This window comes from Neodiprion lecontei, chromosome 4, assembly GCF_021901455.1.
Source record: "Neodiprion lecontei isolate iyNeoLeco1 chromosome 4, iyNeoLeco1.1, whole genome shotgun sequence".
NCBI classification, from domain to species: domain Eukaryota; kingdom Metazoa; phylum Arthropoda; class Insecta; order Hymenoptera; family Diprionidae; genus Neodiprion; species Neodiprion lecontei.
In genome coordinates, this window is record NC_060263.1 from 9,547,574 (window position 1) to 9,570,647 (window position 23,074).

Here is a 23,074-nt window from a genome sequence, read left to right on the forward strand (position 1 = left end):
TAACTTGCACATGATTTTCTGAATCTTGTTTGCTCCAATTACAAATCATACGAGGTATTGAAAAGCAATATTCAAAATAATCGTTTCTTACTTTACAGAACCTCTGACGCTGAAGGTTGATTAATGCGTTGGGTACACGCTTGATTTCGAAAGGGCCATCAGCATGACAATACAAAAAGCAACGCATGTAGCATTGTTTAGTATAATTATGAGACTGATCCTTGAAAAAGTCATTGTTGTATTTGAACCGGCTCAGCACCTCCTAGATAGGTTAAAAAGAAATTTTAAAAAAAATTGGGCCAAAATTTCAGCATTCTAGTTCAATTAAAACGGGTGCCTGTGAGCATAAATACATTTTGAGTTTCGAATTTGGGCAAGAAACGCTAATCATCACTGATGGTGAGAAATCTATGTGAAAAATGAACTATTCACATCAGCTATTTGAACAGTGAATGAGTAAAAAATCATAGCTTTGTATGCTGACACTCTTGAAACAATTTAAACCATGGCATAAAAATTCTTATAATATTGAAAATAAAAAAAAGATGAACCATCTATAATTTAATCACAAATCAATCAGTCATTATTCCCAATCCGCATATAATGTTCATTACTTGAAGTTGGCAATCGATCATCGTCATCGAGTGTTTTTGTGTATCTCCAATGTTCGAAGAATTTTATAATTTTGTTTTTTTGTACCCAATCTGGAGATCTTTTCCAGGTAAGCTTTCTAAGGACCACTCTAATGATATGATATTTGTGTTAAACTATTCATGAAAACATTTTTTGTAAATTTTTGTAACTAATACTAAGTGGAATAGAAAATTTACAAGTAATTATCCTGTATACTTCAATACTAACATAAATGCGTACTTCGGTTCTACTTCAAAATATTGATGGATCTATTTGATAATCCTATTCTTTTTAAAGACCAGTGTAAGGCTACGTTATTATGTCGACTAGTGACATATCTCTGTCTAAGCAATTATCACTATGAATCATCAGCAAGTTTGTTATTGACTTATTCTTTTGAATTGAACAAGCTGTTATATGCGTTGATCAAATGTGAAGTAGTTTTCTGTTCTAGAACACAACGCAGAAATAAGAGCAAAAAAAAACATTACATCGTTACAACTGCATCAGTCTGATACCAAAGAATTGATGTTCTGCACATGTTCTCGTCAAGGAAAATTTCAGAAATTTGGGACCAGTAGCAGGATTCTGTAACTCTCTACCGACAATTATCGCTGTCGTTAGCTAGCGACAGTTGTCGCTTGCATCGACGATGCTAGCGACGTAGGGTGATTCTGAAACTTAGACGTAAGGATATTAGTCGATGCAAAACTCATCACAGGCGCATCGATGCAAAACTAATCACAGGCGCATCGATAAATGTCGATAGATTTTCAGCAAGTTTGACAACGTCGCAGATATTATCACTAAAAATCTAGTAACTTCAGATAGATTATTTGTGAATGCAAAAAAAAACGTCTATTGTTCTGTAATCCTTGCCGTGATCTTCCCTCGTGTTGTATAAAAAAATTCTTCTCCGATGAATCAAAAATGGAAAAAAATGGAACAGTGTAAGTATACTGAGCCCAAACAGTTCCAATGGTTTTAGTTTGAGTACTATTAACTATACAAATGTTGCAATGCTCAACTAAACTGATTTGGAGAAAAGGCCTTATGTCATCTGTCATCTATTAATGACCAGAATCACTCTATCCAAGTAATTGTATAAAATTCAGAAATATTTTTTTAAGGTTACTTTGACTGAGCCCTCTTCATAAGTCTATTTCTCGGCATCGAAAGAGTTGATTAAATACTATTATTTAATCAACCCTTACGATATCTTATAAATGGACTTGTATATTTGGAAAGATATTAAGGATTAAGTCAACGTAAGCTTAAAAGTATGTTTTTGAATTTTATAAAATTACTTGGATAATAAACACCGTTTTACAGAGAACGTTAAAACGATTATATTGTGCTGGAAAAAATAATTGCTTGTTAAAGCGGATTTCATATTCACTTGCATGATGAAGTTTTCAATCCTTTTTAAATCTAAATACTATTTTGAAGGCTGGAGAAAAGTTTACGCGCAACACATTGATACGTTGTTGCACCAATATACTATCGTCCACTGCGTCACTGATTATCGTTACGCCTTAGCGAGACTTCCATATCCATCGCTAGCATACCGACAATCATCGTAACCTAACGATTCGAACTAGCGACAAATATCGTTAACTGCGTGGTACAGAATCACCACTAGCGAAAATTGTCGATAGGCAGCGTTAACGATAGCGATAATCGTCGCTAGAGAGTTACGGAATCCCGCGCTACAGTCAGAGAGAAACCTCACGAGCAACGTTCTCTGCTGACTAAATAACCATTTATGACAAACTAAGTTAAACTTGCCCTCCTGGCGCTACGGAAGAAATCTGCTACCTAGTATAACTAGGCAATCCGCTACTATGAATGAATAAGAATTCTCGACCTCGTATGTAATATATTATAGATTCTTGGTGATCGGTCAATTAAGAAAACGTATTTTTAGTTAACGTTTCGACCCGGATATGGGCCCTCCTCAGAACGATTTATTTTAAAAAACTGTCAAAAATAACAAAAAAAGGATTTTATAGTATAAATAATGGTACTAGAAGTAATCGGACATAAATATTGTAGATGTAATACTCTTAGAGCTATTAAATATTGTTGATAGTAAGACCTTATGATTAATTGAGATAAGGGTGTTTTATGGTGTTATTTACCTTTTGAATTAAGTAAGTGTAATAAGATGTAGTCGAATTCACAATTACAATTGGTGGAAACAGTGTTCTTTTGAGTGACGGTAGACAATGTCAATCTTCAAGTTATTTTATATATGGGAGTTAAAAGTTGGTAGTCATTAATTAAATAGATTAAAGAACTATGTTTCTTCACAGTCAGTATGTCATAGTGTTAAAAGGTTATTAAAGAAGGTCGTTTTAGCAATGAAATTAATTCACAGGTGTCAATTAAGTGGAGGTAGGCTCTTTATAATTAAGTTCTACATGTCTAACGAAATATTGTTGGTTGAACCAATTGGGTCAACAGGTGAATAACGACTGATGGGAGAAAACAATATAATCCAGAGTGAAGGTGAACCTATTATAAACAATTATACAGAAAAACAATAAATATTTTGTAAGAAAAGTTATGTAGAAAGGACTGTAAATGGAGACGAAATAATTTTTTTTTTTAAATAAAAATAGTTAAGGTTAAACAATATTTGTTGTGTGGGCAGAGATTAGAGGTTTGTAAATATTGCTTAAATGTTCAACGTCTTGTCTGAGATTAACGGAATTGGTATGACCTACAATGTTGCACATTTCTAATAACAGTCTTCTATAATAATTGTGTTCTTCACAAAGGATGTTTGTGTTGTCGTAATTAAATGTGTGTTGTTTATCGATACTATGTTTCGTTAGAGCTGTGTGCCGTTCTTCAATCTCATGTATGTTGCGTTGGTGTTCCCTAATTCTAGTATTGAGATGTCGACCCGTTTGACCTATGTAGACTTGATTGCAGTCATTGCATGGTATTTTATACACGACATTAGATCGTTTGCCTATGGGGATCTTGTCTTTGCCTGTATCAAAAACTAGTTGTAGGTCTTTTGAATTTTTTCCAACAAACTTTACATTATATTTAGCGAATAAACGATTAAGTGACTCAAATAGGCCGGCTACATATGGAATGGGGATATATGTAGTAGCAGGTCTATTGTTATCTTCAACGGAAGCAGAGTCAATATTATGGTCAAGTATGTTGTTGATGTAGGAGCGTCTCTTATTAATTTGTTGTTGTAATAGGCCATGAGGGTAATCATTCGATCTTAGTACATTGTATATGAGCGCCAGGTTTTTTTCCTGGAACTCTGTACTAGCTAGTTTGATAGCTCTGTCAACAAGGTTAAAGATGGTGCCTATTTTGAAGGACAAAGGATGGTGAGAGTTAAAATTCAAGTATCTTTGTGACCATGTTTTTTTGTGAAACCAATCTGTCTTAATATTATTATTGCTGTGTATCAACAATACGTCTAAGAAACTGATGGCATTATTTTCTTCTGTTTCGATAGTAAATTGTATTCTAGGATGGTACCGGTTAAAAATATTAAGAATGTGATGTATTTTTTCATTTGGAACAGCAGTAAGAATATCATCCACGTATCGAAAGTAGAACGGTAAATTAAAACCTAGATCGTTTATGCAAGAAGTTTCCAGGTCTTCCATGACGAGGTCTGACAGGATTGGGGAAAAAGGAGATCCCATAGGCAAACCAAATTGTTGTGCATAAGTCTCGTTATTAAATTTAAAAATTGCGGAGTCAAAACATATTTTTAAGGCTTTTTCAAGTTCACTAAGGGGAATTGGGATCTTATTTTCTAAAGAAGCCCAACGGTTGTTTATTGCACGCAATGCGAGATCTGTAGGAACATTAGTAAACAGTGAAATTACATCTAAAGATATTAACGTGTAATTGTCCGGGATAATCAATGTCTTAATTTTATCAACTAATAAAAAACTATCCTTAACTCTCGAGATGGGAGGTTTGATATTGGTGGTGAGCCATGAATTGATAGTTTTGGCTAAGGTATAGGTCGGGCCGCTACTATTGTTCAGGCGCGGGAACGGATCTTACGATGCTTTGTTTGTGCAACCCGCGGACGAATCAGTCTTGTATACATGCAGCGCAGGATCGATGAGCTGCTTATCAACAACAAGTATATCCGTTGCCCCCCTTACTCAACCCGAAATCCGATATAACAGAGCGCAATAAGCCTGAGCATTTCCAAGTCCGTTGAGTCGCCACGCGACTAAATGCTACGCGCGCGAAGTTTCGCGCTGCTGGGCGGCTAGACTCTAGCCTAATTGATTTTATCGAGAGGTGACTTTCTCTGCGAGAGAGAAGTTCGTTCACGCAAGAGTGGTTCGCGCGGATAGCTGGAGCGAGCGCAGCAGCTCTGGGCCATCTTTTGTCGGCACATGGTACTACGCGCGGCACTTTGAATTCACAATCAGTTGTGTGGTCGTAAATGTTCAGAAAAATAATCAATAGCAAGTTAAATACATCATGCCTGCTAATTGAAATGTTTATAAAATATGTATTAAAAAGGGAAAACTCCAAGTCACATGCCCATCACCAACGTCAACACACGCACAGCGTTTACGTAAGTCAAGTGTAGCAGACAAATGTTGCAAACGAAAACTTGTGCATGTGTTGACGCTCGTGGAGTGCACGTGGCTTGAAGTCTGACCTTCCGCTAGAGATTCCCTTCGTATAAGTGACGTATTTCAAATATTTAAGATCATGTAGAAGTCATACCCTTACTGACCGAATTATCAGATGTATAAGTTTTATTTAATCCATTGTCAAATGAACGGACTAGACTTGAACTTGGACAGCGCGGAAGGTTATCAGTGCGCCTGAAATAGTCTGATGAAAGATCGCTGCATTAGAGAATTTGAGAACGATTACAAGACGTCTCGACACAATTTGTCCATGTGTTAACTGGGTTGCGATCTCAGAAACCGCATAACGTCTTACAACAGTAATTGTTATGGGTCTTACAGTTAACGAGCTTATGTGAAATTCAAGTAATACAAAATCTATTCATTATTGAATATGTCTCAAACGCACCGGACGACTAATTACAAATTTGGCCTAATAATTTGTTTCCGCATACGGAACGGAAAAGTACTATTACATATACTATCGTAAAAGACACATGCAAATATTGAAAATGCATCAGAAGTCTATGATTACACTTTATATTTATTAGATCGATAGTAAAACCCAAGGATGGCAATAAATTCTCGTTCCACAAAAAACATTTATCGAGTGAACTGGGTCTTGAAAGAAATATGTTTAAACTTTACACACCGCATATCTCATATTTCTATAGTGAAGTTGTATAATTTTATCACTGATTTCAGATTGTTCTATAAAGATTTGCCAGATTTTAGTTGTGATCATCTTGCATGCATACTTTTAAACAAATAGCGCAACATTACTCCAAATTACACAAATATGTCTGAAATTACAGAAAAATTAAAGTCCTGTAAACTTGAAAAAGATTGCTGTAATAAATATGATGTTCACATAATTATATCAGGCATAAGATTATCTAATGTATAGGAGCAAGACCAACAATTGTTGACAGTCGACTCACGGTTGAAATTTCAATTTTTCTGCAGTTTTAATAACTTGTAGTATGTACTCAGATGCAAAAATCTTGCAAACTTCAGACCTCCACCTCTTACAGTTTCTAAGGAATACATTGATCAACTCTCAACAATGAATACTCGTTTTCCTATCCATATTTTGGTCGTACCCTTATCGCAAAAAAATAAATTGTTCAAGATGCTTTATGTAGAAGAGTCTGACATTTCTGATTATGGAATCAGTTTCAGGCTACATCCTTACGAACCATAAAAACATGTTGATTGTTAAAAAAAAAAATTTTTTTCAACGTTTCTCAACTTTTATGTCAAACTTGACATCTTCCTCTAAAAGCCCAAATTATCTTACGTACAAAACCAGGTGGAAGCTACAATTGATCTTACGGAACATTACATTTTTAATACTTCGTAACAGAATATCTTCATTTTGTTTATTCACGTTTGTAGAAGTTCTGTACTTTTTAAATAATGATTTATATATATTGACATATCTGGTGCTACATATTAAAAAGCCTGAGTACCTTTTACCCCTTATATTTTATAAATCACTGTTCCAAAAATTTTTCTGTTTTTCATAATAATTTTAAGTGTAATAAAGAAAATGTAAATTTTTTAAATCATACTGGCCCGATTAAAATATATCTTGTGGATACAAGATGAGTTTTCGTTACTCGAATCGAAATCTTAGAGGTACAACAAAGCATCTCACTAAACACGCAAGTCTTCCATCAGAGAAACAACAATAAATCTTGTTTATTGCACTAAAACTGACCACAAGTCTGACAAATTTTAAAGCTGAGATTTGTGAAAGCATCAGGAGTAAAAGGCACTCAAGCTTTTTCATCATGTAGCAGCCACAACGTTAAAGATACACTATTCGTAAACAGTACAGTACTTCTACGCTACAAACGTGAATGAAATTAAAATATCTAGAGAAAAAGAAGAATGTGACGCTTTAGAATATCAATTGTAGCTGGCGCCTGATCCTATTTCAAGCACATTCAAAACATACAAGTTTTCATGTGAAATGTGAAATACTGCGAGCTTTCAGATTATACAGTCAAATTTGAAATAAGAGCTCAATAATGTCAAAAACAATATGTAAAAAAAAAAAAGTTTTTGATAGAGATCTGATACTTGCAGTAACTTTGCATCTTGGTGCATACTAAAAAATATTAGAATTGGATAAAAGGCAAAATTTTGACCCTGGATGGTGTCCATAATTCGTAGACTTGCCCAGTCATTCAGTGAAACATTGCTCAAATCTAAATTCAACATGTAAAGAATTACAGGCGGTTTTTCACTTACCTGCAACAAAGGTTAGCATTTAAAATTATGTAATGTTGATCGATCAGATGTCAGCACAATCCGTATTCTTGGATTTTGACTGACAAAGGTTGATATCATTCGCATGATATCGCTAGTGCTATGATAGTATGAAATTAGAATCTCATAAAAAAGAAAAGTAAATACGTATTCATTTTGATAGCAAAAATGTACCCATAAAATATTTATTTATTTATATAATATAATTCAAACATTGTATCTCATGGATATGTACGGAATTCTGTACAGTAGCGTCCTTGGAGTTACAACGGTGAATCCATATTTTAGAAATGCAGAACAGCTCTCAAACTGAAAATTCAGAAAAATGATTGCAATTAATTAAGGTTTCGTAATTTTCTTACATTATAGTTACTTCAAAATGATGATGAATAAATAGCCGAAATGAAGTTCTCTGATTTTTGTAACCCTTCTCAGTAAAAAATGTAATTTTACTCCATTTTTCATGATAATGCACAAGAATATCGTATGTAAGATCAAGATTGATTTAAATTTTGGTTCCAATGATATTCCATTATTTTTTCGTCGATTCTCTCCAGATACATGATACAATAGTATCTTCCAAATTTTTGAAAAACTACTGAGTATTACGGCTCAAGAATGACGATTGATTTTAAAAAACGGGTTGACTTTGTGAATAAATAGAATCACTGGCTGTATCCTGACTTTTTGGGCTCAATTTCTTTTCACACTCTAATTTTTCTCAATTTGTCGACGCTCTGAGAGGAGAGTATACAAGGGCTCTAGCTTTCCGTTAGGGTAGCTGAAAGATAATTGTCATTTTTTTTCGATTTATTTCGTTTTAGCTGTTACTAAAATTGTTCGCTTGGCTAAAAACGGCACTACATGTTACTTTTTATGATGTTCAAGTTGATAATGTCATTGTGATGATACACGTTTAGGAGAAATCATTATTTTGCAGAATTTGAGTTATTTGAAATTCCATAAGCTGTAATAAAACAAGGCATACTCTTAAGTATTTGTAACTCTATCAAAATCAATAAAAAATTCGAAGTGGTGATTTTTTCCCAATATTTTGTTACGACAATGTAATTAACTTCAACCTCGTCGGTTTTTAAAAATTCTTTCTATTTAACTCTCAAATGTATCAAAGTATTTTTGTTCTTAATCTGCAGAATTAAACGGAAAAATCAACAAGGTTAGAAAACTGGAAAAAGTCGGGGAATTTTATATTTTCACGAGAAATTAACGCGATATTGTAGCTTAACATGAATATATCTGGAAATGTGGTTACGTTGTAATGTAGTATAGTATAGTATATACTTTGTATCAACGTTTTCCTTGGTTCTCTTAAGCAAGAATTACAGTCGTTGGCAAAAAAATAGTAAGTTGTCTGAGCTGTTATTTTGAAAAAAAAACAAAAATCAATATTGTTTAATACCAACATTTCCTGTTGTAACATCATCACTCACTTTTCACACTCCTGTGATACTCGTATGTGAAACTTTATCTATTCTATCTGAAAGCCTTGTCATCCCATTTGCCTAAGCAATTGTTTGCAGAATCTGTGCACACCTCACTATCATTTCTAATTCTCCGAATCCTAATCTTATACTCTGCTTTCAGCACTCGCTCAAACTTGTGACTCTATTCTTCATCATTTTAAAAAGTTTTGAGAGGAAATATGAAGAAGAAATCTGGACTACCTTTTTCCTGAGTGTAGAAGATCAAAGGCTTCGTTGATCTGATCGAACGGAAGATTTTGTGTGACAAACTCATCCAGAAGCAGTTTCTTTGATTGATAATCCTTGACCAGCTTGGGCACACTGTCTCGCGATTTCCAACCGCCAAATGCAGTTCCTTTCCAAACGCGACCAGTTACTAGTTGGAATGGACGAGTACTAATCTCTTGCCCAGCCCCAGCTACTCCGACAATGACAGACGTGCCCCAACCTTTGTGGCATGATTCCAAAGCAGCTCTCTGCAATAATTGAATAATGATGGATCAAAAGTAGAAAAATGCAATATTGCATTATGTGGCATTGAATAAAAAAAGATTTGTATTCAAAATTTATAATTTTATCAAATAGTAGCCTCACCATAGTATGTACATTTCCTACACATTCAAATGTGTAATCAAGACCACCATCAGTAAGCTCAACAAGAACTTCTTGAATTGGTTTATCGTAGTCCTTTGGATTTACAAACTCGGTGCAACCAAATAGTTTAGCTGTAAATGAAAAGAAATTTATTGAATGACAGTTGTTATAAATGGATTGTTTCAAAATTTGAAGTGTATATTCACTATACATATACCCCGTAAAACTGTATTGTGAGCTCAAAAAAAATATCTACATCTTTCAGTGAAATATTTTATGCTGTGCAGGATATACATGCATCTTTTTTTTAAATAGAATTGTATGCCAATAGCAAATTCTACCCGATTGAAGGCCACCGGTATCGGCTGCTAGGCAGATTAAGAAAAATGAAAACAGACGACTCGCGTGGCCTTGAATCATTCAGAATCTGCCTCCGTAGGTGTATCTCTATATATGGACTGATCCAGACACCTTCAGCCAACTTTTTAGCATAAAAATTTTGACATGTTATAATGTATACTGAGATTAGAAAAACCTACAATTTTTCAGGTCCACAAGCCTGACTGTTTACGAAAAACACAAAAATCAGTTACACTACGCTTTTGAATTGATCCTTTGTTTCCAGATTTAATTTCCTGTCAGAAAAAAATATGAGGATATGGGTTTCTTGTTCAAAAATGTCTAATCTTTCCGAATACGAAATCTATTTGAAGAAAATATAAAAGAAAACATGTTTTGTTGACAATCTGAGATCTGTATAGGTGAAGGCCAGAATTTTTTTTTATATGAAAACGTAAACATTTTAGAGCATTTCCTATATACCTATATTCTATATTCATGGAATAATGACATCGATTCAATTATGACAGCATTATTGTCCTGATAAAAAAATTTCATGATGTATTTCAAAATGTCTACTATTTCATAAAAAGAACACTCCATTTTTAGGCGTTTACGCATACCTGACTTGAAATGTCAAGAAAAACAGTTTTTCCTTGGGGATTATTTTGTGGATCTCTCTAATAAATTTCAGTTTCAAAAAGATTAGACTTTCATGTACAAAAACCACAATAGGTCTTATAGTTAAAAAAGGAAAGAAGTGCTACAAATTCTAATACCAAAAAGTGATTTGGTCAATGCGTTTCTCGTAAGTAGAAACCTAAAACAAATTGAAAGATTTTCATAACTCAGTATATACTATAATATGTTTAAATTTCTGAAGCCAAATGAATGTAATAATCACCAAATAGAAATTTCAACCATACGAAGCTGGCGATGAATCGTAGATTCGGCAATATATTCTAGCAGTGTAATACTCCGGTAGCCAATGTTATATATTATGAAAATGATTATATCTTTATGATTATATATTATCCAGATAATTTTATTTAAGATAAGCACCTTAGGTAAATGTACCTCATCTTTTTGTTTTACAGAAATAATGTGAATGAAGTTCAGCTTTCATCTTCATGTACTTCAATCTACTGCTCATCTTTATCTTTGTTATGGTATAAAGATAAAATATACTGCTTAGAATTAAACAAATTGGAAACCATTCAGAGTTGAAACTAAGTTGCCGTTTTGTGAAAATCAATAATTCGATGAAAATTTCTTCTGAAAGAATATCTTTGCAATTTACGAATGCGATGAAACGCGGCCAAGTCAACCAACCTTTTTTTTTGACAGCTAGTGAAAGAAATATTATGTTGCTTCAACTAAATTTGACACAATCGCAGTAAATCTTTCATTTAGACGAAAAATCGGTACTGTTTAGTCGATCCTATGAAATTGTTTGTTGCTTTACCAAATAATTATTCGCAGCAACAACACATTTTTTTACCATACTCAAAAAAATATTTCATGAAATCAACAATTCTTCGTGTTCAGTATATCAAGATTCTCCTGTTTCTATATTTATCTGGTTTATTATCTGAATGAAAATTAGAATAATTATATCCTTCAAATAGATAAATTGCATGGGAAACCATGTTCTATTCTGTCTAAGTGAATTTGTAAATGAACAATTGTATCTTCATTTGGATAATGAAAGACATTATCTGGTACACTACCAGGAGCGCTATAAATATTGAGCGTCAGTACCAGAATACTTCAGTATTAGAGGACAGTAGACATTTTTCATAAGGCATGCACTGTACGAGATTACGGAAATCGAATGGAAAGTATATATTCCTATTCAGCATAATTGATCCTCTGTAATTGATGTGTAATGCAATTTTGAATAACCTTGTTCGAATTTATCCTTATTGACGTCAATCCCGATGATACGGGAAGCTCCAGCTGCTTTGCACCCAAGAGCAACAGCCAAACCCACTGCACCCAACCCCCAAATAGCGCACGTACTATTTGGCTCAACTTTTGCAGTATTCAGAGCAGCCCCATATCCTGTTGGCACCCCACAGCCCAGAAGACAAACTTTGTCGAGAGGAGCTTTAGGATCAACCTGCGGATATAAATAACACAAAACAGTAGTAAACGTCTAAGGAATTCCACATTGGTAATTTCTATCAATATTTGTGCATTATTATAATAGTCATGTTACTAAATTTGTTATTTACTTGAATGATTCTCTCAAAACGACAATTTTACGTGGAATAAATTTTTTCTCTAATAATCAATGCAAGATGTTGGATTTTTTTTTTCACAATATATCAGCTAAGAATGATCTAAAATTATTGTATAGACTAGATTGTTTCTTCGAAATCACGTTAACCATTTTTTCTCTGGTATCGACTTGTAAAAGTTATTCTGTTCTGAGCTGTTGCAAACAAATCGTCTTATGCTGTAACAGCCCAGAAAAGTACTTCAAATTTTGGAATATCAAAACCATTCATATGTTCTGAAACGGATAGATATTTACAACTTTCCTCTCAGATATAAAAAACAAGAATATTGACGTGGATCCCTCACAATAAAAAACGAGTTCTTGTCATTGAATTTGTCTTTTTTCAAGAACTACAAAAATGAATCCAATATTGCCGTAATAGGTCACGTTAGCTGATATGTGTTGGGTCGAAACATCATCTAGACCGTTTTATTTACTTTATTTTATTTACCTGAGATCATTCGGACTTTCACTGATAAAATTAAGGAATTTTATTAAATATTTCTTTCCCAATATAAAAAGATAATTTCGAGAGAAACATTTATTTATAAAATTTGAGTAACCAACTGTAAAATAATAACCTTGGAAAGTGAAATGTCCGCAACGACCGTGTATTCTGAGAACGTGGAACAGCCCATGAAATGAGCTAGAGTCTTTCCCTTGCAAGTGAAGCGAGATGTGCCATCAGGCATCACACCTTTGCCCTGAGTGGTACGAATTTTCCCACACAAATTTGTCTTTGGTGACTTGCAGAATTTGCATTCACCGCACTGAGGTATATATAGTGGGATGACATGATCACCTGTAAATTGAAGATTCAATTTTCGTAACAGAATGCCAATTGCAAAGTAAATTAAATAAACAAAAATTCTACATTGCAGTCTGTTTAGATAATTTACCGATATAAAATACAACGTTTTTGTAAATATATTGTAATACATACCTGGCTGGAATTCTGTCACACCTGGTCCTACACTTTCAACAATTCCTGCACCCTCGTGGCCAAGTACACATGGGAATATACCTTCCGGATCTAATCCACCCAGGGTATAGGCATCGGTATGGCAAAGGGCAGTTGCTGAAATCTTAATGCGAACTTCATGTGCCTTCGGGGGTGCCACTTCAATTTCTTCCAGCGAAAGTGGCTGTTTCTCTGACCATGCTACGGCTGCTTTGCACTTGATCACCTGCCAGAGTAATTGAAATAAAATCAGTCCCCAAATTATGAACTACTAGATGGAATTATCTCATTATTATGAAAGGTATTTTTGTGTTAGACTAGGGGTAGAAGGAATAGAATATAATTCAGAGAAGCATATTTAGACGTGCCTGCAAATCGTGATGCTTGTAACCGAATGCATTCTAGAGTGCTTTGCATGTATAATCTCAACAGAATACATTTGAATAGTTGAAACAACTATACGATATGTTTCAATTTAGTTAATAAAATTTAGTTGAGATTTTCAGCAACATTTCCAGCTTTTTTTATCATATAACGTATCATCTTGTGAGCTTGACGAGAGGACAACTTGTTCGGAGGTCCAGAGGCAACAGGATTCGATTTGCTCGTTTTAGAAGAACTCTCCCTATTTTCTAGTGACCAAGTTGATTATTATGTTGTGATCAAGCGAGAAAATACAGTACAATAGGCAAGATACATAGAAAGCTGAAGTTAATAACGTTAACGTAATGAAACATCATGGAAAAAACAGTACTGGTACAATTTTAGAACGACTTTCAAGGAGTTGGCTTTTCAAAATATGAACATGTTTTCTTTGTTATTATTTACTAGCTAAACTCCAGAAAATCCTAAGCGTTCAAGTTAAAGGCCTATCTCCGAATAGGATTAGAAAAGCAAGGTTATTGTAGGTAGTGCCAGGATATAAATTAAATGGTATAATAATCAAGATACTTGACTTGACTAAAGCCCTAATTAGAAAGGTAAAGCGACAGCGGAAGACCGACCTCTCTGTTTTTTTCATCAATTTATTTAATGGTGGTTTTAATAAATTATAAAGATGTAATGAATAACAAAATATTGAATCACAGTAAATGTATTTTCTAAAAATACAAATAAAGCAGTTTAGGAAATTGTTCTTTTTTTAAGATGAAAATTGTACTCAGGCTTACATATTTTTTTAACAGCCATTCATTTTCACGCAAAAAAGTTCACAATTCAAAATAGAAAATCAATAATTGGACAATTTAACTCAATAATTCATGAAAATTCCATACTTCCTCACCTTAAAAGCCCAATATCTCAATAAATATCAATGTTAGCAATTTGGTTCTGTGGAACTTTTTTGTAGGAAATTAAATTTCCTACAAATTTGTTAGACATTTTTTTTTTTTTGTAGCTCTTGTCATTTACGAGATAGAGGCAAAAAAACAAGAATTTCATGAAAAAATTGGGTTTGGGTGGCCCGTACGACCCCGCCGGTGTGAGTTACGACTTCACCGCAATGAGCACTTTTGTAGAGCATTTCATTCTGAAGAAGACCTACTGATGTCCTAGACTATACGATAAAATGCCTCTGAACTGTAGATGTTTTACAGAAAAAAATTGAAGTTTACGTGTATTTTTTGTAAGCGGGAAATCTTTACATGCCTCGGGGGAGCACTTAATATTAATATTAAGGGCTCAAATTTTGAGGGAATTTTTTTTCAGGTATTTCCCAGAAAATTTCGAGATGGGAGTGAAAAAAAAAAAATAGTCGAAAAAAAAAGCACCCTATTGTATAAGCTAGGTGTTTTCCCTGTCAAGTCACCGATTAGAGTTAGAGGTCGCTCTCCTGCTGTCGCTTTCTCTTAATTAGAGCTTTAGCTCAGTGTATGGACCGCACAGTCTATCTCTATATGCTTCGGGTTTGCCTGAAATCAAGTACCTTGTGATACAGAATTAAAATAGTCATTTTTTGGAAACACCTCTTTCAAAAAAACGTGAGAATGTAGCATATTAAGTTGTGCTACGACAGTCTTGTATATGGGGCAGTTTATCTAAATATAAGCAGCTTGAAACTTCATATTTCTAATCTGGCTTATTTTCAGTGTTCAATATTCATATATAACATTTTGCTGGGAAGCTAGATTGTGTCAAGGCTCCTGAATTTAGAAATTCGATAGCTTCCGCTTACAAGAAATTCTTAAATACTCGTAACCGGTGTGCTTGAAGTTCCATCGATCAAGCATGATCAAACAGAACTCTATTCGAAGAACAAATGAACCATTGCAATATTAAGCTATATTATCACGACGTTGAAGTTAGTAACGTTATTGTGATAACACATTAGGACAGAAATTGCTATTTTACAATCTTTAAATGGCTTTACAGCAGTTAGATTTTTAAAATATGAGTATAGGTATTTAACTTTATTAAGGTTTATAAGGTAAATAAATAGATTCTGACAGGTAAATCAATCATGGTAAGTCAACTTTTGTTTAGCTAAATATTGAATATATTGATATATATTCAACTTCATTCAAGCTCAGCATTATTAAAAATTAAGTTTTTGACTAAACTTGGAACGATCCAGTTTTTATCAATCTAATATGAAATGTCCCGACGTACCTATATTTTGCATACTGGTCAATTGGTTGGATTTTTACAACCACAAAATATCTTTTGTCCTAATGGGAGAACCCAACGTGTTAAAGTCGATAATTACGTCTCCAAACCTATCCTAGTTATTTCCGGCATCAGACAAGGTACGTATCGTAGCCCGATTTTATTCCTGATCTACGTCAATGATTTGTACTCCATTATCAAGCATGCTTCTCTATTACTTATTACTGATGACGCCCAACTTTTTTTCAGCCATTAGTAATCAGAGTGATAGGCTTTTTTTGCAACAAGATCTCGACTCCATGGTGGAATGGTATAGAGTTAACGTGTTATCTTGCAATGTTGGCAAATGCTTTTGCATTACCCTTGGTAAACATCTCACTGATAACCAGCTTAGCTGTCATAGAATAGCAAAACTATTTATTGAGCAAGTTACAGAAACTCTCATTCAAGAGGCACTTGGAATTTATCGGTGCAAAAACTCCTAAAAAACTTAACTTTATTATAAGGTTGGAGGTTGACTTTAAGAACATTAATTTGTTTAAAACGCTTTATTACACTTTTATTTATTTGAATCTATCCAACTGTTCGACTATTTGGAGGCCTAAGACCAATGAGTTCAGACTTGGACTTGAAAGAGTCAACCATCTTTACTTCAGGTTTGTTTCTTATCGAATCGGAAGAGCTATGGATTACACTGACCATGATTACCGCCCCATCGCCTCTTTCCTCGGTATTTCTTTATACGTTTAGAAATACGTCGTAGATCGGAAATTTGCACTCCGATTTCTTGCTTTGCAACGACAATGCATATTGGATTGACTTGTATAATACTAGTCCTTACACTTTTAAGGCTAATTCTAAAGTGCTGTTGAAATAAGGATGACTATCTTTTTTTTTTCACTGTTTCTGCAGTATCATGGATATTACATTTGTATCATGGGTTATCCCGTTCAAACTACGTGAATAAATAAATAAATAATAATTAGATTTAGGATTTTATATACTTTATTAAAGAAGTAGCCAAACCCATATGGGTAATTGGTAAAACCAGAATCAATTTAAATAAATCTTTTCCAAGTTAAGTCTGCATATACAGGGTGTCCCTAAATTGCCTCCCATGGACCAGCCAGCATGATACCTCGTTAAACTCCAACCAAGAATTTCTTTTCCGGAAGCTCGTCCGACGCATAGTTTTTGAATTATAAGCGATAGCGCTAGGCCAATCAGAGTGCACCATTTCATCTAGATTTGCCGCCACGGAAATTGCTGTTTTGTTCGTCTGGGTGAATTATTATTATTCGTTTACGAATTAAATATCGGCACCTCCCCTCTCTCCCTGTTGTACCCCTTCTCGGGCGCTGACCTCGGTATTGTTGCCGCGGCACACGCTGCCGGCCGCACATCCATGGGCGCACACTTGTGTGTGTAAACAGAAGCGCATCCTCAAGCGTAAGGGGTACAGCAGCGAGAGAGGGGAGTTGCTGATATTTAATTCGTAAACGAATAATAATAATTCACCAAGATGAACAAAACAGCAATTTCCGTGGCGGCAAATCTAGATGAAATGGTGCACTCTGATTGGCCTAGCGCTATCGCTTATAATTCAAAAACTATGCGTCGGACGAGCTTCCGGAAAAGAAATTCTCGGTTGGATTTTAACGAGGTATTATGCTGGCTAGTCCGTGGGAGGCAATTTAGGGACACCCTGTATAGTACAGTATTTATAAATTTTACCAGCTACTATGAGAATTTAAATTTGGAACATACTACCCAAATTGCCTAGTTATATTCTGTAATATTTTAAAAACATCATCTTGCAAATTATAAGGTTTGTTACATTATCTGTATTGAAAAATAGGATTATTGCAAAATTTTGGAATAGGCACAATCCAGAACCTGATGCATATTGACATGTTCTTTCTCCTTTGAAATTATTCAAGTTTTGAATGAAACTTGCAGCTTTTTTACTCTTTAAAACATTTGCACGAGATGTTTGAAATAGACTCCTCTGTATATGTATAACGAGGCTGAAGTTAGTAACGTTAACGTAATGACATGTCAAGGGAAATTATTATTATTGTGCAATTTCTGAATGAATTTCAAAGAGTTGACTTTTAACGTTACTAAATTCATCCTCATTATGCATGGGTAGTTCACGACAAATGTTTTATTTAAATTCATATATACCTAATATGGATTATGTAATATATGAGGTGTTTATGGGTGTTTTTACAAATGTTTTTACTCAAGATCATCGCCGAAGACAGGTCAAAACATTTCCCAATAAATATTCGTACAGCAATAAAAAATTGTTTACTGTACCGTACACTTGGAGTAATTTTAATGTCTAATTTGATATAATATGTTTCAAGAATTTCACATAAGCTCACAATGATAAATTTGATTAGATTAGAACAAACTATAGCCTGCGTTAAGACTGTTTATAACCATTGGTTGTATGAAGCCAGGATAAGAAGAAACTGTACACTGAATAAAGCTCGAGCTAACAGCCAGAGTTATCAGCCAAACATGTTAATCTTTTTTGAATCATAAAAATGTATTTCAGTTTTATGCTCATATTTATTTTAAAGTGTTCGGGATTCAAGGTACTTCACAAAAAAATTTTCAAACTTTGCTATCTTATTCCAATGAACATCAGAACATTTGGCTGCTAATTTTGGCTGATAGCTTGAGTCTTGTGTACTCTGAATATTGTCTAGAACCTATACGATATACCTATATAGCGCATTTCACAACGCCCTGATCAAGGTCGGAAAATGATTTAGTTTTGGATTTACTGCAGAAATATTTACAAGAAAGTATTTGTCGATAAAAACACAGCCCTTTTTTTTAACTACCTCTATTCCAAATGTATTTAAATTAGCGTTTTCTGATCCGCCTATTTTGTGAAATTTAAAAAAATTCTGTAAAGTTAGGTTCGGTGAAAAAAAAAATTCACACACCAGCTACAGGGACTGCTGAAGAAAAATAATTCCTCATCATTTCCAGATAGCGTTAACAAATATAGTAAAACTGAAAATCAATGTGTGGGGAATCACTCCGTTGGGCTCTATATGTCATACCCTGTAATCTTAGTTCGGCAACACATTTTTCAAAGAAATGAGAGACTTGTGAGAAATTCTCTGTTTCAAATTTCGAACTATTTTTTTATTGGTCGTTTAAAAAAAAAAAATGCGGGCAAGTTCTCTCATCAACACAACAATCCCTTGTGAATTTTAAATTTTCCAAGGAATTGGAAACCTTGAACTTTCATGTTCTTAAAATTTTGTCGAGTGTATATATTTGCTACATACAGCTGCAGCAATATATTGTCGAGCTTTAATAATAACGCATATGATGTGAAATAGTATAGTTACAAGATGCAAAGAATGCCAGTTGTAGATTATTATCAACAAAGCAATAATGCTAAATGATACATACACTATTATGCACTTGAAATCACTGTGATTGATAACATATAATATTTCCGATAACCTGGTAATTCAAAATTCCGTTCTTACTTTTTTTAAAGCGTAAACTCACCTTTCCTGCGGTATCTGCCATGGTGAAATTAGACGACGTACTGAGTTGGCCGAAATCTGTATCCAGAAGGAATGCTCTCGTATCTCGAGTTATATAATAACGATAGGTCACGCTTGCAAAACGATGACCGCTGGAATTCGTAGCACTTTTTCGTCGGTTATGAGAAGGAAGAGGGCGATTTTAGGTTATCTGGTTGACGATTACAACATCCAAGGTCACAATCCGGCGAGGCATGTGCGCTAGGCTCCATGCATGTGCGCATACAAGCGCGGTTTACAACGAACGTGTCGCGCACATTGAACCGTACCAACGAACGATACAATGACTGACGTCAACTTCGGTAGGAACGCGTGCCAAAAAAGAGGGTATCATGTGATTATAGCATGAGTAGTGCTTAGACTACTTTTACACGGCGGCATTATTGAACGATCAAACGAACTTTCCTGTACGCGAAGTTCAATCGTAATTATATTCCATCTCGTTCTCAATATTACGATGTAATTATTCAGCGAACTCATATTTTCAGAATTCAACGTCATTTGAGAAACCCTTTTATTTATTTGACAAAACCGAAGATATCTCTTGTTATTCCTTCGTTTTTATTATTGTGGGTGTATATTCACATAGTCATAGATATACAGGTAACTATTGAAAAAACAGATCTCGATGTGTTAGAGTAAGAAATATTAAAAGTAGCTTTAAAGATGCAAATATTTGGGGTACGACGGGGAACAATACTGATTCTGTTGTTCTTCATTATATTATACATAAATACTATAAATAGCCTATTAGAATTGGTTCCGGAATATACAATTGCATATGCTCATGATACAGCTGTTCTTTGCTATGCTAGAGATGGAAAGTTTAAAAAAAAATTTAACGACTAATGTGGAAAAAATGAATTATTAGTTATATCAGAATAGCCTACGATTGAACGTTACCAAATCAGTATGCCTTACTTTTGGAAATTACTGTGATTCTGTAACGAACGAGTTCGAAGTCATTGTTGATGGTGTTCGTTTAACTAGGAAAACATACAAAGTATCTCAGGATATATATTGACCAGTGCATTAGGTGGCGTTTTGATATCGATAGCATTGTTAAAAGAACTAGATATTTACTATGCGCTTTTCAGTAGTATTGCGACATATGGAATAATTGTGTGAAGGCGTGCATACAACCACGTAATGCAACCATTAAAAAATCTTCAAGCTAGAATTCTGAATATCATTATTCCTAAAGGACATGTGTCGTTTTGCTACAGCTAAGCAAAATTATGCACTGGATGCGACTCATAGATCTCTATGATGCGACTATGTATGAATACCACTCTTTGAGAAAAATGTATGGCAAGAGAAAGTATTACCAGAAACAAATCGCTTCCGATACATAAATACAACCCACGGGTTGGTTCTAAAAATTATAATTATACAGCAATAAAGGTATTTAATTCGTTGGTGGAGAAGAAGAGAAATTTAAGGGATTGCCCTCGTTGATTTCGGCGTTGTCGTATATGTATATCTCCAAATATCGAAGTCAACATATCTCAAATGTAAAAAAGTGCTAATGGCCCCATTTTATTGTTAGATACAGCGAAAGACAGATGGCAGCAAATTGTGGAGACAGGGGTAGAAGGAGTATGAGTTAAAGGTACGAGGAGTGTACAGCGCGAGAGCAAGTGGGTAATAGAAACTCGGCAGTGATGGTAGTAAGAAGGTAGTAAGAAGAGAGCTGTATCTCAGATTACTGGATTTATTTAATCTTGCGTCCCTAATTTATCGGCATATTGTTAATGTACTGTTCTTAAGAAATATATAATTTGTTCTTTCTCCCGACTCCTGGGCGGAATTGAACATTTCTTTCCAGACATAATCTTTCGTTATCCAGGCCATTCCGTGTTCACACCGTTCCCCTAACGCTATACACAATTCTGAACAAAAACACTCTACACATTTTCATTTGACGCAGAAATAAATAAATGGCATGAATTCTAGGAATTTACTGTGACAATTTCATAGAATCCGTCCCATTTCTTTATTTCTGCCTGCTCTCAAACGGCTTGGACTCGAGATTGATGAGGACACACGTTCAACCCTCGCTTCATTATCCACGGGATGCCTAAATCATTGACTCTTGAGCAAATCAAGGCCGATATTATTTCGCTAAGCTTCTAAGAAGTCGACAACTCGGATGTTAAAATAATATATCTGTCCCCACAAAACAGACACCCGATTGACAAAAGTCTGTGGCATCGATGTGTCAGCAGAAATAAGAAAGTTGCTACTCTCCACAGCACGCATCTATATTCACTTCGTAGCTTGTCGTTTCAACGATCACGCCAAAGTACTGTAATGTTACAAATGCTTAGCCTTCGGTCATTTAGCTAAAGACTGCACTGGCCAAGCTTACTCTGCATACTGCACAGGTGGACACGAGATGTGGAATTGTCGAATAAATAGCATGGTCCAAGATGTTTCAACTGCCAATCATTTGAGGACTAGCAGACTTTGGGACACACGGCTTTCGATGGTAAAAATTTTCCAATTTTCCCTAAACGCTTAGCTGACAAGGCACCTAACACAAAGTATGGCTAATAACACGATTGAGACCACATTGGACAACCTACGATTTTTTGCTACGTAAACTGCCAATCATTCGAAGGTCATTTCACCAAGTTTAGTTTCTACTTTCGGAAAGAATTCTACCACACAATCTGCATGTCGGAAACCTGGTTATGAACTACCAATTCAAAAACTCCGCGCGCTGAATTTTTCTCAATCTGCTCTCCGCTGGATCTCTGCTTATCTGACAGAACGACGTCGAGCAATACGTGGACATGGTGGGGATTTATCTGGCTGGGCGATTATGTGTAAGTACTGTACGGCGACCAACAGGTCTTCATTCTCAGGCCACAGCCTTTCATACTTTATCTCTCTGGTTTCCAGAATGTATGAAAACACTGTAAATATAATTTTTAGCTAGACGATTTACAACTGCAAGCTGCAAAAACTCAGAGAAAGTATCAGACTAATCAACGAGGATAAAAAAGCAATCACCGAGTGAGCAGAGGGGATTGGACTATTGCTGAACAATGATAGAACAAAGTCGATACTCATCGGTATGCTCCGTTTTATCTTGAATATATCATTTGACGATCTACCTACTACCACCGTAGGTGACGCTAATATACCTTTTTCAAAAGGGGTTATTTGCCTAGGCATAACTTCAACCCACACTCTAGCCTGGACCCCACAACTTAATAAAATAGCCAAACGCATAAACACAATTCTATAGGGATTGAAGTCTTCGCGCGACTTTCTATCTCCTAAGCTCCGCGTTCAACTAATAGTCTTTCTGATTTTCCCACACCTCGACTGCTGTTGCCTGACGTACCTTGAGTTCCTTAATGAATAAAATGTCCTGCTCAGTACATGTCTAAGTGCTTGCATTCCTTTTGCCTGTGTCCTACGTGGAAATGAACATATCACCAAAAATGACCACCACGCAGCAGCGGACGGCAAAAGAGCCGTCATCAAAGCGTGCGCGAAAATCACCCGAAATCGTATAGCGGGAATCAACGAGGCAATAAATAAACGTCCAGCAGCGCAAGAACCGAGCCCACTGAAAAGCTTTCCGACCGCGGCCAAGCAAAATAAAGTTCTCGTCCACAAAAGACCCGACCGCGGAGATCGAAAACAGGATCAACTTTATT

At 35.0% G+C, this 23,074-nt stretch overlaps 1 protein-coding gene and 1 long non-coding RNA gene across 3 annotated transcripts; one reads left to right on the forward strand and one right to left on the reverse strand.

Annotated features, from left to right (window-relative positions):
- The first annotated feature begins 5,042 nt into the window (after window positions 1-5,042).
- On the forward strand, window positions 5,043-9,490 carry LOC124293911. Of its 2 annotated transcripts, none has more exons than XR_006903785.1 (2): window positions 5,043-5,215; window positions 9,159-9,490. It is a non-coding gene; the product is annotated as an uncharacterized LOC124293911 (long non-coding RNA). The 2 variants fall into 2 exon arrangements; XR_006903786.1 differs by lacking the exon at window positions 5,043-5,215 and adding an exon at window positions 5,242-5,329.
- LOC107218875 (alcohol dehydrogenase class-3) lies at window positions 7,704-19,652 on the reverse strand. The gene is made up of 7 exons (XM_015656907.2): window positions 19,363-19,652; window positions 13,198-13,441; window positions 12,836-13,056; window positions 11,876-12,092; window positions 9,632-9,762; window positions 9,239-9,513; window positions 7,704-7,862 (listed from the first exon to the last, which is right to left on the reverse strand). The coding sequence occupies exons 1-7, from the start codon at window positions 19,381-19,383 to the stop codon at window positions 7,838-7,840; spliced, it is 1,134 nt and encodes a 377-aa protein (XP_015512393.1). The 5' UTR covers window positions 19,384-19,652; the 3' UTR covers window positions 7,704-7,837.
- Window positions 19,653-23,074: the final 3,422 nt, after the last annotated feature.